Source organism: Corylus avellana, chromosome 7 (genome assembly GCF_965113065.1).
Source record: "Corylus avellana chromosome 7, dhCorAvel1.hap1.2, whole genome shotgun sequence".
Lineage (NCBI taxonomy): Eukaryota > Viridiplantae > Streptophyta > Magnoliopsida > Fagales > Betulaceae > Corylus > Corylus avellana.
Genome location: NC_142496.1, coordinates 20,930,473 through 20,955,224, shown reverse-complemented (window position 1 = coordinate 20,955,224; position 24,752 = coordinate 20,930,473). Strand labels below are relative to the sequence as shown.

At 34.9% G+C, this 24,752-nt stretch overlaps 1 protein-coding gene across 1 annotated transcript; it reads left to right on the top strand.

Moving 5' to 3' along the window:
• The first annotated feature begins 1,316 nt into the window (after positions 1 to 1,316).
• LOC148584652 (uncharacterized) lies at positions 1,317 to 4,264 on the top strand. The gene is made up of 5 exons (XM_088518559.1): positions 1,317 to 1,535; positions 1,679 to 2,181; positions 3,467 to 3,488; positions 3,641 to 3,857; positions 4,032 to 4,264. The coding sequence occupies exons 1-5, from the start codon at positions 1,317 to 1,319 to the stop codon at positions 4,262 to 4,264; spliced, it is 1,194 nt and encodes a 397-aa protein (XP_088374685.1).
• The last annotated feature ends 20,488 nt before the right edge of the window (positions 4,265 to 24,752 follow it).

Here is a 24,752-nt window from a genome sequence, read left to right as displayed (position 1 = left end):
ACATTATTGCATTGTTGGCATCGGGTGTGGTCCATATTGGTTGTGGTTGGAATGGAATCTGACTTCATTCCATTATTGTTGCCAACTTTTGGGCTGTAATTGCTTTGTCCATAGTAGCCTATGTTTGTCGTGTTTTGTCCTTTGACAACTGATTGTGAGTCATAGAAAGGGTTAGGAGTAATTACAACTTGGCTGGGGTGGTAGTTTGGTATTTGTGGTTAAAGAAGGACATAGTCTTGCCCTTGGATAAAAGAACAAACATGTATGAGGGCATGGACCATCTTAAAGAGAGCATGGACCACACACTAAAGAGCACGTATTGCATGGAATGAAACAATGTTGCATGTTTTCGATCTTATGTAAGCCGCTTTACATGCATATGTATAAAAAACACTTAGCAAATTATTGTTTGCTTATTGCATGAATTTATGACTTTCTTCGTATGTTCACATGAATCATATGATCATCTGATATTTTATGTCTCTTTTATATGTTTATAGATATGCTGATCAATATAAGCGTCCATCATGGTGGGATGATGCGCCATAACCCATTTTCATACGTTGTTGGTGACGTCTATAAAATAAGAGCGTACGACGTTGACTATTTGAGTTTGTGGGAGATGAAAGAGTTGGTTCGTGATTTAGGTTACTTGAACGACTTTAGACTTTGGTATAATGTCGATGACCATCATGACCAATTGATATCTTTGAATGGAGATGCAGAAATTGTGGATTTCTTAAATGTTGTTGAGATTTACACATCTGAAGAAGTTCACTTATATGTTGAACATTTGGTGGACGATGCTGTTATTATAGATGGGCATTTATTTCTTGAAGCTGCTGAAAGAGAAGATGGAGAAGGGGGTGGTGGGGTGGACGAAACAACTAAGGTTGCCAGTGAAGGTGGAGATGGAGAAGGACAAGATGGAATCCCTTTTGTAAATGCTCAACCAAAAATTTCTAAAAGCCCACGAGTCAAAATTAGTGCTACCCGTACTTTTACACCATCAAAGAAAAAGACTTTTAGCGACTGTGCACCTCCAAGAAAGCAAGTAGGCAAGCAACCGACCACCAGTCGAGGTTGGTACACATGTTTATAATCTTTTAAAAGAATTTCTTTTAAGTTTATTCTTTTAAGTAAGTAATTCTTTTTTTAAAAAAAAATTATTTATTTATTGATTGAGCATTAAGCTTATTTGTGTTTAGGGTTTAGCTAAATTGTAGTGGTTGTTGATCCTTTCTTTTTTTCTCAGTTAGAAGAGTAAGAAGAAAAACAACGTATGCTCAACCTGTATTGCAAGATGAAGAGGAAATATGAATGTCGGTGTGGGGAACAATTGTAATGTCGGTGTGGAGGACAATGCTCATGATCGTGTTCACACCATGCTAGAAACAACTAAAAACAACAAAAGACGTGGTAGGCCACGGAAGACTAAAGTTGTTCAAGATATTGATAAAGTCATAAAGGAGCTGTTGAATGACTTTGAAGTAACTGATGGTGAGGATGAAGACCTATACTACAATGCTGATGAGGTCAATAAAGAAAAGGCTAGAACATCTAACTGGTAGGAGAAGGTTGACTGTAATATAAATGATAAAAGAGCTGAGTTTGGGGATGACGAATCTGAGGATGAAAGTGATGGTCTTGCGAGTTTGCAAGGCAGTGATTCTGACAGTGGAAAAAGAAGAAGCGGTATAGGCAGTTCAATGAGAAACATGACTTGAAAATTTCAATGAAGTTTAGCTTAGGGGATCAGTTTGCAAATACATATTCATTCAAGCAGGCATTTAAACTATATGCGATGCAGAATGGGTTCGAGTACCACTATAAACCCAATGACTTGGGTAGAGTTAGTGCAATATGTAGCGAAGCGCATTGTCCATGGAGGATTCACGTCTCTATTGATGCTACAAGAAATTGTATACATATTAAAACTTTGTACCCAACTCATACTTATGGTAATCAGTACGAAAACACCCGATGCGATGTTGATTACATGGTTCGTACATATAAGAAGGACTTCAAGGATGATCCCACATGGACCCCGTACGCATTGCAACAGAGGGTAAAGAGAGACCTTAACATAGACATTCCCATTGCTCGTTGCTATAGGGCAAAGAAGGAGGCATTGCATCAATTCTTTGGGAGTCATTCCAAGCAGTATCGCCTCACAAAGAGGTACGCCCAGGGGCGGACGTACGTTGTTGAGTGGGGGGACGAATGTCCCCCCAAAAGTTTTCAGAAATTTTATATTAGCATGTGAAATTTTATATATATTTCCAAATTTCAAAATTTGTCCCCCCAAATTACTTAAGATGTCCCCCCAAAACTCTCTCACCAAAAAATTCTTCAACAAATTGTCCCATCAAATATTTTTTATTCTTTTTATCTTCAGCACTCTCTCTCTCTCACCAAAAAATTCTTAAATTGTCCCCAAAATAATTTTTTATTCCTTTTGAGTCGCTTTAGCTGAATCCCTATTTTCACCAAAACAAGAAGGAAAGTCTACCTCGAATCACTGAAGGTGAAGTCAAGCACCCATCACCCAAATGCTTCAAAATCAGCTTCACAGCGCATCAACTTGATCTGGGTATCTGGTTTTTGAAGCCCGCACTTGAATATGAGCAAGAGAGAGACAAGACTCAGATTTGCTTCACTAGCAAAGTCCCTGCCAAGTCCAAGATTACTCAAAAGAAAAATAGGCTTAGAAATAATAAAGAAAGAAGAGGAAGAATGGGTAATAAAGAGAGAGAGACAGCAGCTTGCTAAGTCACATGGTGGGGAAATACGAAGAAATGGCAATTACTGGGTACGTATTTGTTTAGGGTATTTGCTGGATTTGGGTATTTCCAGATTCACGCATGGAGAGAGAGAGCCCTTGCCGGAGTGGATTTGGCTTGGCTCAAACTCTCATATTTTCTTTTTTCTTCTAGATAATTTTCACGGCTTTTTAATTTTAATTTTTTATTTTTTTATGAATAATTTTCACGGCTTAATTGTTAAAGATTAAAATTAACATTTTGATTTATCTAATTTGAGATTTCATAGGATTAAAATTTGGGTTATCTTAATTATTGCTACTGTAGCATTGTTTTGGCTTGTCTCATACTCTCATGCTCAGTATTATTGTAGTTGGGAGCCTTATGGCATTTTGTTGGGAGAAACAATCCATGCTCAAAGGTACAATTTTTCTTGAATCATATAGATTGTGTTTAGTTTATATTGCTAATAATATATGCTAATGTGTGTTTGTAATGCCATAAGATTAAGATTTTGAATAAGTATTTACTGTATTTTGATGTTATATAAGTTTTGTTTTTAGCTTTCATTGTTGGTTAATTTGATGGGTTTTAATTCATTAATTTATTTGTCATTCTTTCACTTGTTAGTGGTAATAAAAATTATAATAAAATTCTAACAAAAATGACTTATGATTTACTATGAAATTATATAAGTTTGGTAGGTGCTACTATGTTCACGCCCAGGTAAGATAGTCACAACTGATATCTCCGGCCTACCCTTTTAATTAGAGAAAAAAAAAAAAAAATCGTCCCCCCACACTCAAAATCCTGGTTCCGCCCCTGGGTACGCCTCAGTGGTACAAAGCACCAACCTTAGTAGTAATGCATTTATTCAGATAGACATAGCATTCTTCCAGAGAATGTATATTTGCCTTGATGCGTGTAAGAAGGGGTTCATGCGTGGTTGTCGGCCAGTTATTTGTTTAGATGCTTGTCATCTAAAGGGGGAATATGAGGGGCAATTATTGTGTGTCATAGGCAAGGATGGAAACGACGACATGTTCCCAATAGCATTTGTAGTGGCTAAGCCGAGACTAGAGATTCGTGGCAATGGTTTATTACCAATTTGCTGGAAGATTTATGTGGCTCAGAATGTGGACTAGGTTGGACTATAATGTCTGACAGACATAAGGTATTTGGTGTCATAAAATGCTTATATTTTATTTGATCAATTAAAATTTTATTATATTCTTACATATTATTCAATATTATATTTATGTGTGTAAGGTCTTGGAACTGCAATTGATATAGTGTTGCCACATGCTGAGCATCGTGTTTGTGTTCGGCACCTATATGCAAACTTCAAAGCTAGAGGGTATACGGGAAAATCCTTCAAATATGAGTTGTGGGGGGCTGCACGGGCAGCTAATATTTATGCATTTGAGCACCACATGAAGAAGATTTTGTCAATGGATAAAGAAACACACGCTTACCTGACCGGTGTACCTAAAGCGTCATGATCTAGACATGCTTTCAGCTAGCAATTCAAAAGTGATATGCTATTGAACAACTTGGCTGAGAGCTTTAACGCTTGGATTAAAAAAGCTAGGGGTAAGCCGATCCTGACAATGGTCGAAGAAATCCGTTAAATGATAATAGCATGCTTCCAGCAAAAAAGAAATGGAGTTCGGGCAGCACAATACATTATATGCCCAAAGATTCAGAAAAAATTGGGGAGATCAAAAAGTGATGCAAAAAATTGTATAAGTCGGTGGCAGAATGAACTGGAGTTCAAGGTGGACCACGTGTACGATGCACGGCGTTTAGTCAGGTTAGATTATCACACGTGTACATGTGGGAGATGGCAGTTGAATGGGACCCCTCGCTCACATGCTTGTGTTGCAATTTACATGCATAAACAAAAGCCAGAGGAGTATTTGGATGCGTATTACAAGATGGACAAGTACATGGAATGATATGCATCTCGAGTATATGGCATTGAAGGTCCGAATACATGGCCGGCTAATGACGCATGCGATGAGATTCTGCCACTTATCATGAGAAGGGCTCCTGGTAGACCAAAGATTACTAGAAAAAAAGTACTAGATGAGCCAACTAACCCCTAGAAGCTAACTCGAAGTGGCTATGTTGTAATATGTGGAAATTGTGGGGGTTTAGGGCATAATTACAAAGGTTGTGCCTTACCTTTGAGGGAAGACCAGAAGAGGTGGAAACCAAAGACATATAAGCCCAAAAATGATACTACTCAAAATTTCTTAACTTACTACTTATTGAACAGATGAATATTAGTATTATTGTTGCTAACTTAGTTACCTTACTGAAAATCATTCTACATTGTCTTAGCCTGAAAATGTTCCATTTTGACTATGTTTGGTTAATGCATGCATTCTAGGGATCACAATATAGACTACATATAGAAGCAGTAGGAGGGTCATCACAAGCAACTGTTCGTACCCGTATGGCTAATGATTCACAGGTAAAACTAGAAATAACTAAATAGTTTAGTAGTCATACAACATGCTGTATTATTAGTTTTGTTAGTGTGCGATGAGATATGCCTAAATATTGATCGACTTTCTGTGTAATTGTTGGTACTTATGTTTTGGCTTTTTTGTTTTTGTTTTATTTATTTATTTTTTCTGAATGCATTGTAGAGATCACAATCTCAACCCCAAAAAGAAGGACAAGCAAGGTCGTCACCTTTAATGGTTCGTACACATAGGGTTACTCAGTCACAGGTAAAACAAAATAAATTATTTTACATTTTATTCTGTTTATTTTATTTTTGCTCACACATTGTATGGACCCCAACATGAACCACAGGCAGAAACTAGTGGGACACGGTCATCACATCATGGTAGTACACGTAGTTTTACCCGTGTACTAAGGAGCCAAAAATGTAGTGCTACGCAATGACGTTAGTGATTGTTATCAAGTAACTTAAGTGTTTTTTATTTATTTTTTATTGTTATTTTTATTGTTAGTGATGTTGTATTGAACACTTATTACATTCCCCATTACCTTTGGCATGAAGTAACTTAAGTGTTTTTTTATTTATTTTTTTAGTGATGTATTAAATACTTATCACATTCCTCATTACCTTGGGTTTAAGACGTTTTATTTTGCTTGTCGTATATGAATGTAATATGCCACAATATATGACAATGATAGCGCTTTTGCTCAAAACTTGTTGACATTGTTGATTTTGTGTAATGTGCGTATGTATACAAATAAATAAGACAAAGTAAGAAACAAACATTTGCACCAAACCATTTTTATGTCCTTCAAACCATTTTTCTTCTACGTTTTCCCTTTTCTTTTTCTAAAAACAAATTGTTGCTGAGCCGGTCACTAATTGATCACTGGGCTAATTCTTATGATTTCATAGCTTTTTTTAAAAGCAAATTGTTGCTGAGTCGATTCGGTGTCGGTCGGTACATTCGGTATATATAGTTCTACTGTAAATATTTTGCATTGAAACAGATGTAACAAAACAGGTAACCACCAAATATAGTGTGCTCACATTCGGTCCAAACATTAATGTACATATAATTATACAAATTCAAGAAGTTATTGGGTTTTAATAATCACTTGGCTTAATCCCCTAATTGAAGCAAGGTGATACAAAACATGCTATAAAAAAAGCATTAATCAATGCCCCATCAACCTTAGACAAATTAGCAAAACACAAACCACTAAGGAAAAAACTAACATATATGTTTGAATCCTCAGTCTAGCCCTAAGTGATGACACTTCACCCTTCAGGTAATTAACTTGTTTGTTCAACCTAGGTGGGACCTCCCTTCCGTGAGCACAGGTTGGTTCGTCATTCCATTGGAAAAAATGACATTGTCCAACTTTCTGTCAGTACACAAACAAATTGACAATTATGAACAAGTACGAATTAACAACTATTTCACAGCACTAGATTTGCCAAGTTCAAATACCTTTTTGTTGTCATACATAGCACATCCATAGAATCGTCTCCTAGGATTTCTTATAGTCGTGGATGTCATAATTGGGGTTGTAAGGCCACACCTACACTGCACAGGTTCTATGTCCTCTTTGGCCGACAATATTATAGATGCAAACGACGTTGACTGTTCATTCTACAGTTAAACCCCATATCATTAGCAATAATCACAATTCCATTATGGGTTTAACAAAATAAAATTTACAAACCTTTTTGGGCTTCACTGTGTAGAGTTCGTCTTCATTGTCTCCATCCCCAAGAATTTTCTTCTTCCTATTCATCTTACTATCTAAACAAAATATACACAGAACTAAACAATATATAAAGGGAATAAGACTGGCCACACTTTTAACAAGAAAGCTTGGGCAGGCATGGTCACAATATTTGGAATGGACACAAATTTATTAGGATCACATATCTGGAATCGCCTACCTATATCATTTTCAAACTTGAACAAAACGAGGCACTTGTGAGTGTTTGTCGAATGCTATATTCTCTACAATAAATTCTAAGATTATTAATGCTTCTATTGATGAATACTCTGTATTTCATATAGTCATTGTCAAAGTATATGTCGAAACAGTAGCATAAATATTCTACTGACTCAAAAGGGGGTTTGTTGGGATGAAAAAACAACAAAAAGTGGTAGCTGATGATTTGAGCTGGAATTACTTTCTGCTATTCCACACCCACATTGTTAGACCAGCATAGACCACAAAAAAAGTATGAGAAATTACCTTGGATGGGTTGCTGGTCGGTGGGTCTCAGTTCTAGGTCAGAAAATAGGTGGACGCCGGACCGCTAGGCTCAGCGGTGGATTCTATCTCGCTGGTGCCCCCAAGTTTTCAAAACTCACCGTTTTGGATGTGACCAAAACGGTGAGTTTTGGTCCTACGTGTAAACTTGGACACGTTGAATCAACATTTTCTATTAATTTGGCATTCGTAAAACGCACTGTTTAGAAGGGAGTAACGGCAGTTACAAAAGCCTGACGGCAGAGATTTTTCTAGTATTTTAATTGGCCCAGGGAGTAAATTTTCGAAAAAAAAAAACTTAGGAACTATTTAATTTTGGCGCGTTGACTCAAGGTTTTATGATATATTTACCCAAAATAAAATAAAAAATAAAAAATTGGGGAAAAGATCAGTGACGAGAATCCACCAGTTTCCGTCTTCGGCGAATCCACTATCAACCTTGTCTCCTTGAGCCTCCGGCTTCGTCATCTTCTCCAGAGTCTTCCAAAGCTCGTCATTTTGCCATCCTTTCCTCAACAACTTCTCCTAAGATTTTGCCTAAACCGGCACCGTTCAGCCAACGATCCACGACATCTTCTTTGCCATCCTCTTCGGCAACTTCTCCTCAGATTTCGCCTCAATGGCACTGTTCAGCCAACGATCCATGCACCATAACGCCGTCAACCACTGATCTACCATGATGACGACCACAAATCCACCGCGTCGTCCTTGTTGTCCGTCCCCGTCATCAATCCACCGCATGTGGTAGTCCAGAACCATTGTGCCACCCCTGTGCTCTTCTCCTCCACTAGGCCGCGGCCTAGAGACACCATCACCAACTAGCCGACATCAACCCACCACTCTACTGCACCCAGCCACGGATCCGCTACCTACAGTCGCCGATCCAGCAAGCACCGCGCCGTGTCAATTCATCATCTGCACTGTTCACAACCCTGCTCCGCCCGAACGCATCAACTGTCGTTGTGTCGTCTAGCAAAATTCCATCTCGCCAACGCTTTTACGGAAGTCACCAGAGTTTTGATTCAGAAGGTTTGTTTTGTGGAGAAGAAGTGTGTTTGGTTATGGGGTTTGATTTATCCTTATTTGAGTATGCAGATATTTCTATTCTGGTTTAGGAATATTCTGGTTTAGGAATATCCTGATTTAGTTGCTATAGTTGTTCTGTTTGGTTACGGGATTAAGGCAATCCTTATCCCTGTTTATGTAATCTAGGAATAGGATATTCTTGAGGAAAAAGAAAAATCAAAATCAAAAGAGGCCAAGTTGCCCCATCCATTGGCCCATAGTTGGCCTATTTTTGCTCTGCTATGTGGTATTATTTAAAATTCAGGCCTATTTCAGCGCATAGTTGGTTTTCATTTTTGGCTCATAATGGGCCCATATTTCTTCGGCCTTGTGGTATTGTTTAAAAACCCATGCCCATTTTAGCCCATAATTAACTTTTCATTTTGGCCTATAGTTGGCCTAATTTTATTGAAGGCACATCTCATATCATTGTCGCCAACTGCCTCCTGAAAAAACAAAAAAAAAAAAAAATCAAAAAAAAAAAAATCAAAAAAAAAAAATCAAACTCAAGGTTTCAAGATCTTTCACCTTGAGTTGATGGGGGATATTAGAGAATATTAGGGGATTTGATTTCATTGAAATTGATTGTAATCTCATATAATCAGATTTGATGATAAATCAAATCGGATTGATTGATTTTATTGTAATTGAATTTGATGGTAATCAAATTACTTTGAATTGATTATCAAACTTATCTACCTCAATTCTCCTATAAATAGGAGTGCCATGTATTGTAAAAGAAATCAATTAATAAGCGTATAATGTAGCCCTTTGAACTTTATCTGTGAACGAACCACGTAAAATTATTGTGTTTCTTTTTATTATTTTGTTATTTATTTCCGCTATTATTTTATTTTATCATTTGATTATTAATTTCTTCATGATCTTCTTCAATTTACCATCAAATTTGAGAGTCCATAAAATTATTGTCTACAAAGCACAATGGATATTTCACATATGCTTAATTTCGGGAAAAATTATGTTAATAAAATGTGACAAAGATTGATTAATTTTTTAGTTCAAGGCACAGTTACAAACAAGTTTGCACCTGATAAGGTGACAAAGGATAATTCAGTTAGAATTAAAACATAAGGAGTCTGGTGATTTGATTAGATGGTTAACCTATAATTCGTTTCTCAATGCTTTTTGGAATGTGATTTTTATATTTTGTTTGAAAAAATTTCTGATGTGACATGTCTCAACCCCCTTGATTTTGCTCATTCTGATACCCGAATTATGTGTGCAAACTTCAAAAATCTCTCAACGGCTTAAAACAAGCCGCTATAGAATGGTTTTCAAGACTTAGTACACGACTAATTTGCTCTTGGTTTCAAGGGAATTCCAACCAAATTCATCTCTGTTTATTTATCAATCATCTCCTTTCACTATGTATTTTCTGATATAAGTTATGATATATCACTTGTTTTTTTTTTTTTTTTTTTTTTTTGAAACAGATATATATATCACTTGTTGATTAACATTGATCACTTGTTCCAAGCAATCTGTAATTAATGACCTTCGATGAGGTGCTATTTTATCTCAACATGCTAGATTTTAAAGTGCTCTCACATGCTTGAAGCTAATTAAACCTATTAGTTTCCCTATGTATGGTTGCATTATATAAACCCACTTATCGGCATTTGAAGGAGAGAGTTTTTATGACCCTACCTTGTTTTGCGACACTTTAAGTGCTTTACAGTATTTGTGTATAATTACAAGGCCAAACATTTCCTTTTCTGTCAATAAAATATCTCAGTTAATGCATAAACCAACAGTTGTTCACCCTAAAATGACTACTTTGGTAAGTAGACACTTCATTTTGGGCCGCATACTAAAATAATATATATATATATATATATATATATATATATATATATTTTTTTTTTGAAATTACTAAAATAATATATTAGCTTGTGCTTGCAAGCACTTTGTGATGCTGACTAGGTAGGAAGTACAGATCATAGTTGCATTTTTCTCTTGTGATAACCTTATTTCATGGAATTACATAAAGCAAACAACGGGTACTCCTTTGAGAATTGAAGCGAAAGAAAAGCTCTTGCTAATACTGTGACACAAATAATTTGGCTAAATTTCTTGTTCTCTGAATTTAGACTGAAACCCTCCTATCCTTTGGTGTAACAGCGTTAGTGCCGCCTATTTTTCCTCCAACTCCATGTTTCATGCAAGGACCAAACACGTTGAAACTGACTTTCATTTTGTTCGTGATATGGTGCATCACAAGTCTCTAGATGTTTGGTTTTTGTGTAGTAAAGATCAGTTGTCGGATGTTTTTACCGAATCAATTTATTCTTCTCTCTTTGTTAGCTTAATGTTACGCCCCTACTATTGGGCTTAAGGGGGGGATGTCAAATAGACAAGAATTAGCTACAAACCAGTTTGTAACTAATTTTTGTACATGTCAGAAACATATCTACAACCAACAATTCAAACCAATCTCAGAAGGATTCAAAAATAAATAAATAAATAAATACTATAGCAATTCAAACTCTAAGCTAAGATAAAAGGTAGATTTCAAAGTCAAGAGATGTAGATAAGAAGAGTTGATAAACCGTGTGGTATCTAATCTTACTGGAGGAAAAAGTATTATTAAACAAAGCCTATATCTTCTTTATCTTTTTTAATCCAATCATGAATATGATCTAAGATCAATTAGAGGTGGCTCAGCCACCCTAAGGGCTAACCTTATAACTACCAAGGACCTTGGGATGGCTTCGGCCACCCTAGGCCCAACGGGGCTGGTCGAGTCACCCCCAAGACTCTTGGGGGTGGCCAAACCACCACCCCATAGGTCATGGGGGTGGTTCGGCCACCCTTGGCTGGCCATTGGGTGAGCCACCCCCTAGCTACGATGGGGGTGACCGGCCACCCCTTATGGCCAAAATGGGGTGGCAGTTGCCCCATTTTTTATTTTTTTTTTAATTCCAAATAATATATATATATATATATATATATATATATATATATATATATTAGTGGGACACATGTCCCAATTTTTGACCCTAAGATTTTTTCTTAAAAATTTTAGTCATGAACCCAATACTCTTTAGTCCATTTTGGACCGGAGAGGAGAGGATCCCGATCCTTGAGAGGGGGGTTGAAGGTAATAAAGGAGGAAGAGGAAGGATTGGTGGGTTAGAAATTTAAAATAACAAGACGCATTGGTAACTGTAATTGAATAAACGAGAGTGTGGTTAGATTCGTATGTGCGTATGGGGAGTTGATAAAAAAGATAAAGTTACTAGATTACTTTTCTCTTTTCTCTTTCTATTATGTATACTATTTAAATATTAGGCAGCAACGAATAGATGATAAACCCACATTTATTCCATCGGTGATGCAACCAGTTCTCTCTCTAGCTTTCTGATGCTATAAAATCCCAATACACCCTTCACCTCTTCTCAGTTCTCACAACAAAAACAAGCTTTGCTTCAAACAGATGAAGCAGCCTGACTGTTGGGTTTTGGGGAAGATATATAGAGGCTTTGTCTTGTGCAATTCCAGACAAGCTAGCAAGCAAGCAGCAGCCGATCCTTTTTCTTGTTTTTTTTTTTTTTTTTTGTCGGGTAAGGGAGGCGACAGAAGAGAGTGAGCACATATGGTTTTTCTTGCATGCTGGCTTTCATGCTTGAAGCTCTGCGTGCTTACCCTCTATCTGTCGCCCCACCACCTCTCTCTTTCTCTTTCTCTCTCTGTGAATTTCATCTATATATATATTTGGTTGAGGTCATTTCAGATCCGTTATGTTTGATATGTCTTGCCCTAATTATGTGGATCTGTGTGTGTGTGTGTGCAGAAGTGTCACTTTGTCAGTAATTTGCTTGAGTTCAGAACTAAAATTAAATCAGTAACATCTGAATTCTTGGTCGTGTACTATTTTTCTACTTTCATCAAAATCTGTTAAGTTTTTGACTTGGTTGGTTGGCACATGCCATAACCATTTGAAAAACATCTATTCTTCTACAGTTTTGCTCTCTTTTTTTTTTTCTTCTTGTTTAAAATAAATGGACGTAGGGTGTCAAATATGACCTTTCAGGGTGGGTTTATGGACAGATGAAAAGAGAAAAAGGGTAGCAAAGAAAAGAGAGTTTTTAACTTTTTACTGTCTACAACTATGCGTTATGCAGTGGATATATGGATGGTTATAATTATCTTGTTATAATATTTCTGATTGCAATATTATTTTTTTCTAAATTCCTAATCAGATGTGTCTTCTTCTTTTTGCCCCCATCCTACCCGCCCACTTTTCTGTTCCTCTCTTATTAATCAATGTGTGCTGATAACAAGCCATGAAGATGCAGAATTAATTCTTAGTGGTTCTCCAAGTTCCAACCCACATGCTAATATAGGTGAGAACCGGCCGGCGAGGAGAATTTTATTTTATCCTTTTGTTTTTTTGTTTTTTGCATAATATTGTTTTTATAAGTAAAAATGGTTTGTCAACTAATCCTTAGTTAGTACAGGTGTCTTTTGATATGCTGTTGATTTCTGCTAGAGCCTGAGAGACTGTTATTTATTTATTTTTTATTGACTTGAGCATATCTCCTTGAAAATGTTTGTGAGAAGGTTCTGTAGCTGATGGTCTTCCTGAAGGTCTAAGGTTGTTGATTTTTTCTTGTAAGAATTTCTTTTGCTGTTATAGCTTGTGGTGATTTGATAATGTAGAGAATTGAGTAGGGTTGTGAATATAGTGTATTAGGATGCTTGTTGCATCTGGTGTTCTAGCAAATTAATTCATTAAAAAAAAGGGTTTGTGAATGAACTTCATTTGTTCTCAATAGCTTGTAAAATACTGTTTAATGGGATTTCAGAGTTTATATGGATATAACTATAAGCATATATGTTTGCAGATTTTGGTTGCATTTTCTTATTACTTTTATGGTGTCTGGTTGGAATAATCTAAAACTATAACTAGAAGCATTTTTGCATCAGAAGAAGATTGAGATCTTGTGTGACAAACCGAAGCAATTTTGTGCTTTTACAGAATGAAAAGGACAAACCAAAGTTTGTTTATATATGTTAAATTATGCTCATAATGTCCAAAATAATAAAATTCTCTCGACTCGTTTAATTATACTTTCTAAACTTTTTTGAGCTGGTTGTTGCCTATATAGTTTAAAAAGTTTCACCAATCATCACATCTTTTAATATTTTCAACCCTAAATTGTGAAAATTAGTATGAACAAATTGTAGAAAACCAGTTTGTTCAGTTTCATTATTGTATAATAGTATTTCTACCTAATTTACAATTGAACATGTGCTGTGCTTAAGTTTGAGTTTGATATATGTTTGTTATTCATCCAACTAGTTTTGTGTTATCTGCAGTCACCCCGGAGAAGATCGCCTCTAGTGTTGCACAACATTAGAAAAGTTCTCAAGGTAAGATATCAACATCTTTACAACATATTACAAATTTTATCTACCTTTCTATAATGAAATCTGAAATGTGAAATTGCTATTTTTTTTTTCTTCTTTTCAGCCAAATGGTTACGTGCTGTTTCGTGATTATGCTACTGGCGACGTCTCTCAGGTTGTTCTCTCTCTCTGATCTCTCTCACAAACACACACATTCTTTTTGCCAAGTAGATAACTTTGCCCTCCTACAATCTTTGTATTATTTAGTAGGGCCGGCTCAATGATTTTGGGACCTTAGGAGAAATTTTGAAGTTGAATCTTATTTTTTTTAATATTTAAATATTAATTAAATAATATTATTTTAATAATATTATTATATTTTTATGATATTATTATTATTTTTATTCTCATTGTTGTTTCATAACTTTTAAGTTTAACTTTTAACTGGTTGCCCAAAAAAATTGATGTGGCATATTTATTTCTTTGAGTTAATTTGTCTTATTTTATAATAGGCTTATTATATTGGGGCTTTATTTTAGAAGTCTTAAATTTTTATGTGAAAAAATTTTGGGCCTTATTTTAAAAAAAAAAAAAAAAAAAAAAAATTAGGCCTTAAGTTAAAATAAAATTAAAATTTTTTTTAAGCCTTATTAAAAATTTTTTTAAGCCTTATTAAAAAAAAATTTGGGCCTTACTAACTAGTGGCCCTAGGCGACCGCCTCAGTGGCCTAGCCATTGAGCCGGCCCTGTTATTTAGCCACTCCTTTTAAATTGTACGATAATTTATGGGATGAATATATTTTTTGTTTGTGATTTCTTCTTCCAGTATGGAAACAGCACTTTAGAAAGAATTTCCTGGTCAAGAGTATATTCAGCCTAAAGTTGAGGAGACCAAAGTTATGGTCCAATAAATCCAACCATTGGATCTACCTAAAAAGCATCTTACGGTTTAGATCGAACGATCTTGACCGTCATAAAATGAATGGTCAAATGCGCCATCAAGGTGCTACTAGCGCCCTATAACCCACGCCACACGCACGTGTGTGTCCGTCTAGTGCTTCACTCCATACTAGAGTATACACTAGTGTGTATACATTGTTGTTTTTATAGCTTAAAGTTGGTTGGGCCTTATTGCGGTGCACCTAGCCTCTCATTTTGGAAGTTCCTCCATCATCCTTGAAGGGGATTTTCTTACTACCATCCTTGCCATCAACTCCCCCCATGTAGGCTCGGATTGGGTCTCAGCCCCCATCCTAGTCAACACAAGCCAGCAACTCCTCTCTTTTCAGAATTGGACTACATTGAAGACATTAAGATGTGCAAATTATTGTGCACACCATGTTGCCAAATGGGCCACTTTGAACCGTGTGTTTGGAAGCATTCCCTCTCACTCTCCTATTCTCTCTTCTTTAAGAATTTGTAGCGGAAAAAACCCTCATTTGTAACCTCTTTTCCCCCTTTGAATTTTTTTTTTTTTTTTTTTTTTTAAAAGAAAAAGTTCGTTAGGCGTTATAAATGCCAAATTCACTTTCTCTCTTTCCAATGTGGGGCCCTCTTTCAATGCTCTTTAAAACTTTCAATTTTAAAACATTCCCACAACACACAAAATAATATCTATAAATATTAATTTTGAAAATATTTTAACAATCCCTCACCATTTTCAAAATAAAAAAATAACTTGACTAGAATAGGAAAAGTCATACATAAATGAAGTGTCTTGAGGGCTTGAACCTTCACTTAGTGATAGTATGTCAAAGCTAATCGAATAACATGGTAGATAAACTTTGAACCAGCTATCCTATTTGAGTAACCGGACATACGTCATACATGCTTTATCTTCTCCTTGGGTATTTCATTTTAATTAAGCCGACATGTGGATTGGCCTTGTGTTTATATCCCGGTTTTATAAGCACTTTAGAAACAAAATCTCGGTCTCATAGAAGGCGCACCACCTCTGACACTCATATAGGTAGGCTCATCAGAAGTGCCTGTAACAAATACACTTCAACAAAAATATGTTATATTAAGCACATAACACACAACCTCTACTATAACATTATAGGTTTCAAGCACTATTATGTTTTACTAGTTTAAAACTAATACAATATGTGGTGCTTGCAATCACTACATATAGTGTACCTTAGCTCATTGAACTCAAGATCTTGAAATTTCAAGTGTTGAGTTGAGTTTCCACTATTGGTGTTCTAATGGCTTTCATCCCATCCCCTTTGATGTTTTCCACACCAAATCACTTGCAAGTCCTTTAGTCAACGGATCTGCCAAGTTTTGAACAGATCTCACAAAATCAATGGTAATAACTCCATCAATGAGTAATTGTCTTACATAGCTATGCCTTGATTTTCCATTATAGATATGACTATAAGCCCGTGACAGAGTCTAACTATCACAATGTAAAGACACTAGAGACATAGGTTTAGGCCATATAGGAATTTTCATTAATAAATTCCTAAACTATTTAGCTTCTTTGCTACAAGAAGCCAATGCCACAAACTCTGCTGCCATGGTAGAGTCTGTAATAAAGGTCTGTTTCTTAGAATCCTAAGAGATAACTTCTCCACCAAGGGTGAAAATTCACACACTGTTTCATTTGTGATCACCATTATTCGTGATCGAACTAGCATATGTATATCTTTCCAATACTGTAGGATATCCATTGTACAAAATACCATAATCCATGATCTTTTTTTAAATATTTGAGAATCTTGTGTACATCAATATCCAATGACTATGACTAGGGTTACTAGTATATCTACTAATTTTACCCACTACATATGCAATGTCAGGTCTAGTGCTTGTTATTGCATACATCAAACAACCAATAACTCTAGCATATTCCAATTGATCTACAGCTCCACCAGTATTAGGATACAATTTCATGCTAGCATCAAAAGGTGTAATCACAACTTTGTAATCAAATTGATTAAACATTTTAAAAACCTTTTCAACATAATGAGATTGATTAAGAACTAATCCATTCACATTTCTAATAATTCTAATACCAAGAATTACATCAGCAATACCCAAGTCTTTCATGTTAAAGTTGGAAGACAAGAATTTCTTAGTATTTTCAATGCTTTCATAATTAGTCCCAAAAATCAACATGTCATCAATATATATATATATATAATGACTCCTTGATTTTTATAAAACTTGCTATATACTTACTTATCAGAATCATGGATTTTAAATCCATTTGCAATCATAGCTTTATCAAACTTTTTATGCCACTATTTGGGGGCTTGTTTAAGACCATAGAGAGATTTAACCAATTTACCAACTTTCGCTCTTGATTAGGCAAATCAAATCCCTCAGGTTGATGCATAGAAATCTCTTCTTCAAGGTCACCATTCAAAAACACAATTTTAACATCCATTTGATGAATTTCAAAATTATAAATAGGTGCTAATACAACTAATGTTCTAATGGTAGCAATCCTAGAAACAGGAGCATAAGTATCAAAATAATCCAAATCTTCTTTTTGTTAAAAACCTTTAACTACTGACCTTGCTTTGAATTTTTCTATGGTTTCATCTATCTTCAATCTCCTTCTAAAAATTTATTTACAACCAATTGGAATGGAACTAGGGGGTAGGTCTACTAATATCCACGCCTTATTTTTTATTATAAAATCCATTTCATCATTTATTGCTTCTTTCCAAAATGCAGCATCTTGAGACTTCATAGCCTCTTCATACGTCAATGGATCTTAATCTATATTAGGTGAGATCATCTTTTATTTGCAAGATGAATCTCTAGATCCTTCAATCAAATATACAATGAAATCTGATCCAAAAGAATTTTCTTTTCTCGTTCTTTTACTCTTTATTTCAGAAGGTATACTTAGCTCGCCAGATTCATTGTTATTTCTAATAGGTTCCACCATCTTATCATTAATCGATGGAATTGATGTGAACCTATTTTCATAAAATTCTGCATCTCTGGATTCTATAACAGTATTTACCTCATCAGAATTATTAGGTTCAACAACTAAGAACCTATAACTCTTATTGTATTGAGCATAACCCAAGAAAATACATTCTATGCCTTTGGGGTAATCTTGGATTTATTTTGTGGTGCTCTATTTACTATATTACACGTTGTAAGTAATGCTTCACCCAAAAAACTCTTATTAAGTCCAGAATTACAAAGCAAGGCGTTTATCATTTCAACTAAAGCTTTGTTTTTTCTTTCAGCAACTCCATTTTGTTGTGAAGTATAAGCAATGGATGTTTTATGAATAATGCCTACAAATTCACAATAAGAAGAAAAATGAAATTTTCCTCCTCCATCGGATTTAAAGCATTTAATTCTGACATCACATTGATTTTTCACTTCTGTTTTGTAAATTTTAAAATTTTCCAGAATTTCATCTTTTGAAAACATTAGATAAACATAACAGAATTTTGAAAAATCATCAATGAAGGTTACAAAATATTTTTTACCTCCTCTCGTAGGATTGTTATGCATGTCACAAACATCACTATGCACAAGTTGTAATAATGTAGAAGATCTATCAATTTTCGGAAAAGATTTTGTGGTAATCTTTGTTTGCAAACATATTCTACATTTATCAACCATATTGTTAATAGAATTAGGAATCAAATTTAAAATAGACATATCATGCAATCTTCTAATAGAACCATGTCCTAATCTATTATATCACAAAGAAATTGAGTCAATCATATAACAGAAACATCAACTTTATTAACCAAATTTAGTCCAAAACATACCCTCAAAATAGATTGCCTTTCCCAACAAAAGCACCCCCTTTGGTCAGCACAAATTGATCTCACTTAAAGACCCTTAAAACCGAATTTATTAAGAAGACCCACAGACACGAGGTTCTTCCTAATTTCAGGTACATAATACACATCAATTAGAGTAAGAACTTTCTCAGAAGTGAATTCCAGATTCAATGTTCATTTGCCTTTAACAACACCAGTGGAAGAATTTCCCATGTAAAGAATACAACCATCCTCCACTTGCTTCAAAGGTGTTGAATAGACTCCTATCCTTACAAACATGCTTTGAAGCACATATGAGTCAATCCACCACGAACCATCTTCTTCAAGCATGTAGATCTTAGATATCATGGCCACAAACTCTTTCGAGCCAGAAACTTGCTGTTTCTTCTTTAGAAAACAACAATCCTTCTTTAAGTGGCTTGGCTTGCCACAATGATAGCAAGCAAACTTCGCTTTGTTCTCATGGTTTTGGTTCAGTTTCAGGTTCTGAAAGTTCGTCATCTTCTTTTGAAATGGCTTTTTGTTCTGAAAATGCTTCTTTGAAGAAGAATCTTCCTCCACCATATGCACCTTCCTCAATCTGAAACTGCTGGCCTAACTTATCAATAATCTCTTCCTTTTTGTGTTTTAAACTTTTCTTTTGTTCTTTCTAGGAAGGAGGAAGTTTGTCAATGATGGATGAGACATCAATTTCCTCATCCATCTTCATGTTATGCTGACTAAATTGACTCAAAATATGCAGAATTTCGTTTAACTGTTCAAAAATAGGCCTAGCATCAATCATTTTATAATTCTTAAATTTAGAGGCCAAGAACTTCTTATTTGTAGCATATTCTAAAACATACTTAATTAGCCTCGAGTGCATCCCAGACATCTTTGGCCATTGATTTGCTTTGTTAGATATTGTCAAACAGAGAATCCACCATAACATTCCAAATGTGGCCCTTGCAAATGTAGTCATCTTGCTCCCAGTTCATCCTTGCCCGGGTCTCAGCAATCGTCTTGTTGTCATGTGCTACAGGCTTCGGAGTTGTTAGCACATAAGTCACCCTCAAACTAGCAAGGAGAAAATGCATCTTCTTCTACCACCTCTTAAACGAAGTTCCATCAAGGAGGAAATCATCTTCTTTAGCAGCAAGTTCTTTCAGGGATTGTGGTGCCATTGAAGCAAAAATAATGTCTTAAGATTGTAAAAGAAATAGGGAAAATACAGAAAAACAAAATTGCTCCTAAGGTGTGTTACGACTTCACTTTCCTTAAGAAATTATTTGTCCCCACTAGATATGGTATGCAAAAGGGTAATCAACAAATATTTCTCCAGGATACGTTGAAGCCCAGAAAACTTCTGTATTTAATTGCATTCTGCATTAACAAAATTAACCCAAAAGTACCCTCAGATTTTTCTATCCTATCAAGAGACAAAGACTTTGATAATATATTAAAATACATAGAAGAGTTCTAAAAGAATTGAATAATCATAAATAATTATCCACTCAAGTGTTCAGATAATTTCGAATTTCGAAATTAAACTACTTATCCAACAAACATTTAATTCTGACCGTTACATTAAATAATTATCTAATAATAACCATTAGATCTTAATTATTTAATCTCAACCGTTATATCAAAGTTAATTTGATTTTACAATTAACTTTAATTACTAGATCTACCTAAGAAGTATCATATGGTTTAAATCAACCATTAGATCGAACGATCTTGACCGTCCAAAAATAAATGGTCAAAGGTGCAATCAAGGCGCCACAAGTGCCCTGCAGCCCACTATGCACGTCAGGTGCTTATCATACTAAAGTATGTACTAGTGTGTATATTCTAGTATACATACTAGTATCTACCTAAGGAACATGAGTTTTTTTGTATTATTTTACCCATTTCATTTCATTATGAATTCGTACTAGTATGATAAATATGAATGCTATGAAAGGCTGTTGCGGTTTTAAATTCTGGATCATGTGCTTAAAATTGCTCATGTGACTTTGTTATTCCAAGTTAATTAAAATTAAAAAAGAGAGAGAGAGAGAGAGAGAGAGAGAGAGAAGGAAGGTAAAGGTTCCTTTTGTTGTTGCTTACACAATGTCATTATACCTTAATTACTATCGTAAAAAGTATATTTTCTTCTAGCATTGTTTGTTCAGATCCCCGAATGAATATTCTCTTCTAGAAGGCAGGAAAAAAAAAGGGGAAAAGTACTCCGGTGCTTCTTGAGGTCTTACCTTTTGCAAATCACTCCCATGGTTTTAAAGTTATCAAATCACTCCACAAGGTTCACACTTGTATCAAATGACTCCCTTCATTTCTATATCCAGTCACTTAGCTTACATTAGACACATGCCATGATGGATTGCCACATCAGCCTATATTTTAAAAGAGAAATGTTAGAATCTAATAAAACTCTTATATTTTGCCCATCAAAAACTTAAGTGGCAAAGGGCACATGGCCCAAGTTAATATAAAAGGGCACATAGTCAAGTTGATGGCAAATGGCACTTTGCCACCTAAGATTTTGATGAGCAAAATGTGGAGGTTTTATTAGATTCTAACATATCTCATTTTAAAAATTGTACAGGTTAGCAGAATAATGATTAAAAAAAAAAAATGTTAGGGGTCAATAAATTCCTCATATTTGATTCATATTCTCTTACAACCAATTATTGGATTTGTGGGGTCCAGCATTGACTTATATAGAATTTACATAAGTCTACAAATTCAATGGTTGATTGTAAGGGAATATGGGTCAAATATAAAAAACTTATTGACCCCTAACTTTTTCCAAAAAAAGAAGAAAAAAAAAAAAAAAAAACAAAGAATGGAAAGATTTTTGTGCTTTCTGACATGTACAATTTTTAAAATTTGGGCTGATGTGTCAATGGCATGACAATTCATTGTAGCGTTTATCTAGAGAGATGATTGATGTTAATAATTTGACTATATTTTTCTCATATTATTTTATAAATTTAATAGATCAACCATTAAATTTGTGGGGTCTACCATTTATTTATGTAGTTATGTGGAGTCCACACAAGTCTACAAATCTAATGGTTGATTTGTAAAATGATATGGGAGAAATATGAGTAAAATATTGACATCAATTATTTATCGTTTATCTAATATAAGTTAGCTAATTAGTAACTAGATGGTCTCAACACGTGTTTTCTTTTTGTTAGTCATGACTTGGCATGATGGCCATGTGTCACTCAATATCGTGAAAAAAGTTAACTAAAGAGGACTAGAGGGAAATATTTGATAATATATAGTGCGAACCATAAGGAGTGATTTGATAACTTTTAAACCTTAATTGGGATCGATTTGGTAAAATGTGAAACCTCAGGACCAGTACTAGAGTATTTTTCCTTAAAAAAAAATGTTGTCATGTTTAGCACAAATATTACTTCGAAGAGCAACAAAAAAGATACTTATTTCTTGGTCAGTTGATCTAAATTTGCAAGAACAAAAATCAATCAGCATACTACTCAAGTGCAATTCCCATGATTTTGACTTTTATCTAAATAGACAATAATTGGCCTCAATGTAGTCTCTAAAAAGTCATATAGAATTTTAGTTATGATTAGGATTCTGCCCCGATCCAAAATTTTTGAGTCGACCTAAGCCTTTGATCGACTCTCAACAAGGTTCAGCTCAAAGTGGTAACAATTTTTTATTTTTTGCCTTAAGTTGGGGAGGAATTTGTAATCCATATTCAAAAAATTCCAAAATTTAACCTGACTTGAAGGTGTGGGGTAAATTACCATTTCCTTCTCCCATAATCTATCACTCATTTAAACATTGCCCCATGAACTACCACATATCACACTCGACCATATTGAATTACCATTTTCTTACCAAGAAAGAAAAAGCACATCGTTAGCCAAAATCGTTAAAAGTATGTGAAATGATGAAAATACCATAAGTTTAGAAACTAAATTTACTTAAATACCTTGTTCTTTTTTCTTTTTCTTTTTTTTGGAAACTTCATATAATCTCCCTAAGTTTTCATCACGTTGTAATTACTCTTGCCCCAAAGTTCAAAAACTCTTAATTTAATATATTGAATTTCTAATTTTTTACAATGTCACCCATCTGTTAGGATTTAATAGAAAATCCTAGGGAGGATGTGAAAATTACCAAAATATTCCTGATTTTTGTCTTTTTTTTTTAAATAAAAAAATTGTTGACACCTGCGGCCAAGATTTGTGGGTCACAGTAACCCACATTTCAAGTTTGATTTTTTTTTCCTTGTAAAATAAATTTTAATTTTTAAACTCCACAAATTTAACCTTTTATACAAAGCCTAATTTTACATTGGATATCCTAGTGTTTGTTATTTAAAGGCGGGGCATTACACACACTCTCACTTAGGCTCTAATATTTTTTAATGTGAATTTTAAAATTATTAGTGCTAATTTTAAAAATCACATCAAATAATATGAGTGTGCAAGTGAGAATGTGTATATATATTTTTTTTCCCTAAGCAAATGGAGTGGGGCTCCTTAATAGCATACTCAAAATGAAAATTACAATGCAAGAAATACAAATAAAAAGACAAAAATATGTCATAAAATGACTTGTCTTCTCAATAAAGGCCGCAAAAAGCAGTTTAAGTACCAAAACAAAATAAAAAAGGTAGGGACATGACCGTCTTGAAACAACTTCGTTAAGTAGCATAAACAACTTCATTTAATTAATACCAAAAAAAGACAATATATATATATATATATATACTATCCAAACCCTTTGAGACAAAACCTAAACCAAACCCTAGGTAAAACTTGCCTCGACAACTCACCCACCTGCAGGTCTTAGCCCCACTCATGATATGGTCCCGACTCACCAGCTCCGCGACATCTCCGATCGACCTCGGATACCTCGTGCTAAGACCTCTTACTTCTTTTCCTTAATTCCTTCCAACTCTAGCTCCTCCCTTGAAACCATTTCCTTTACTGTGACCATTTTCATGTTTTCAATCTTTAATTATAAACCCCGAAAAAACATCATTGGAAAATAACACAAAAATGGCTCACAGAATGACAACATATTAATTAATGAACACATTCAGAAAAGTTAGGGATCAAATTAATTAATCAAATAAAGAAAAAAATGCAACCCCACCACCCCCCCCCCCCCCCCACATCTCTTCATATATACTTGGACCCCACTACCTTATATATGAAAATTCTGAAATGTTAGCGCGGCTTGATCACTAGAATATGTGCTAATCATTAGAATGAGGTAGAATTAAATAATTGGTTTTGCAAATACTAATTAAATAAATTACTCCATAACCTTACCTAAAACACATTAGGAAAAATATAAAAGAAGTTTCCATAAATATAAACATGTTAATGTCAGAGCTATAATGAATAATAATGTTTCAGTTGAGTGTTCTGCTGCAACTGATCATTCAAGGCAACCATGTGATGCATGATATCCAACTGCATCAGAGCCATGTGCCAGATCCCATGTTTTCCTGAGCTAGCAATACGCATGCAATTGGCTCAATGTGGAGGTGCTGCATTGACAATATGCAAATATTTATGCAAATAAACTTTCACATGTTTTTTTCGAACGTAGCAATACGCATGCAATTGCAGCAGCATATATGCATCCCCACCATTTCTTTTCTGGCATGCAATGACATTTCTAGCCCCCATCACATCAATCCTATGGGAGTGTAGCCTTGTAGGGGTAGGTGAGTAGGTGCCCCTATGTATATATGATTCTCAAGTGGGAAACACTCAAATCGAATCCTTTGGACTTTGGAGGAGGAGGCATGAAAACTTTGACTCATATCCATCTACATTAATTTGACATAATGACATGAAAGAAATCTGAAGCTTTAGCTTTATCTTTAGCTTACCCTGGAATGCCACTTGGAAACGTGTGGAAATTCCACCCATTTTTTGGATGCGAAAGATTGAGATAGGATGAGAAGATCGATGAGAGGCTTTACCTGCCTTTAGGGCTACCAAACAAAAAAGAAGAAAAAAAAGTGTACACCCACGGCAGCAGATGCTTATCATAATTGCCCATACAAGTGCAT

What these genes read in the sequence shown, in the direction of transcription:
- LOC148584652 (XM_088518559.1), top strand. Translation starts at nt 1,317, where the DNA reads ATGAATGTCGGTGTGGGGAACAATTGTAATGTCGGTGTGGAGGACAAT. An exon ending in GCTACTATGTTCACGCCCAG is followed by an intron (nt 3,489 to 3,640) that starts GTAAGATAGTCA and finishes GCATTTATTCAG; the next exon opens with ATAGACATAGCATTCTTCCA. An exon ending in ACTAGAGATTCGTGGCAATG is followed by an intron (nt 3,858 to 4,031) that starts GTTTATTACCAA and finishes TATGTGTGTAAG; the next exon opens with GTCTTGGAACTGCAATTGAT.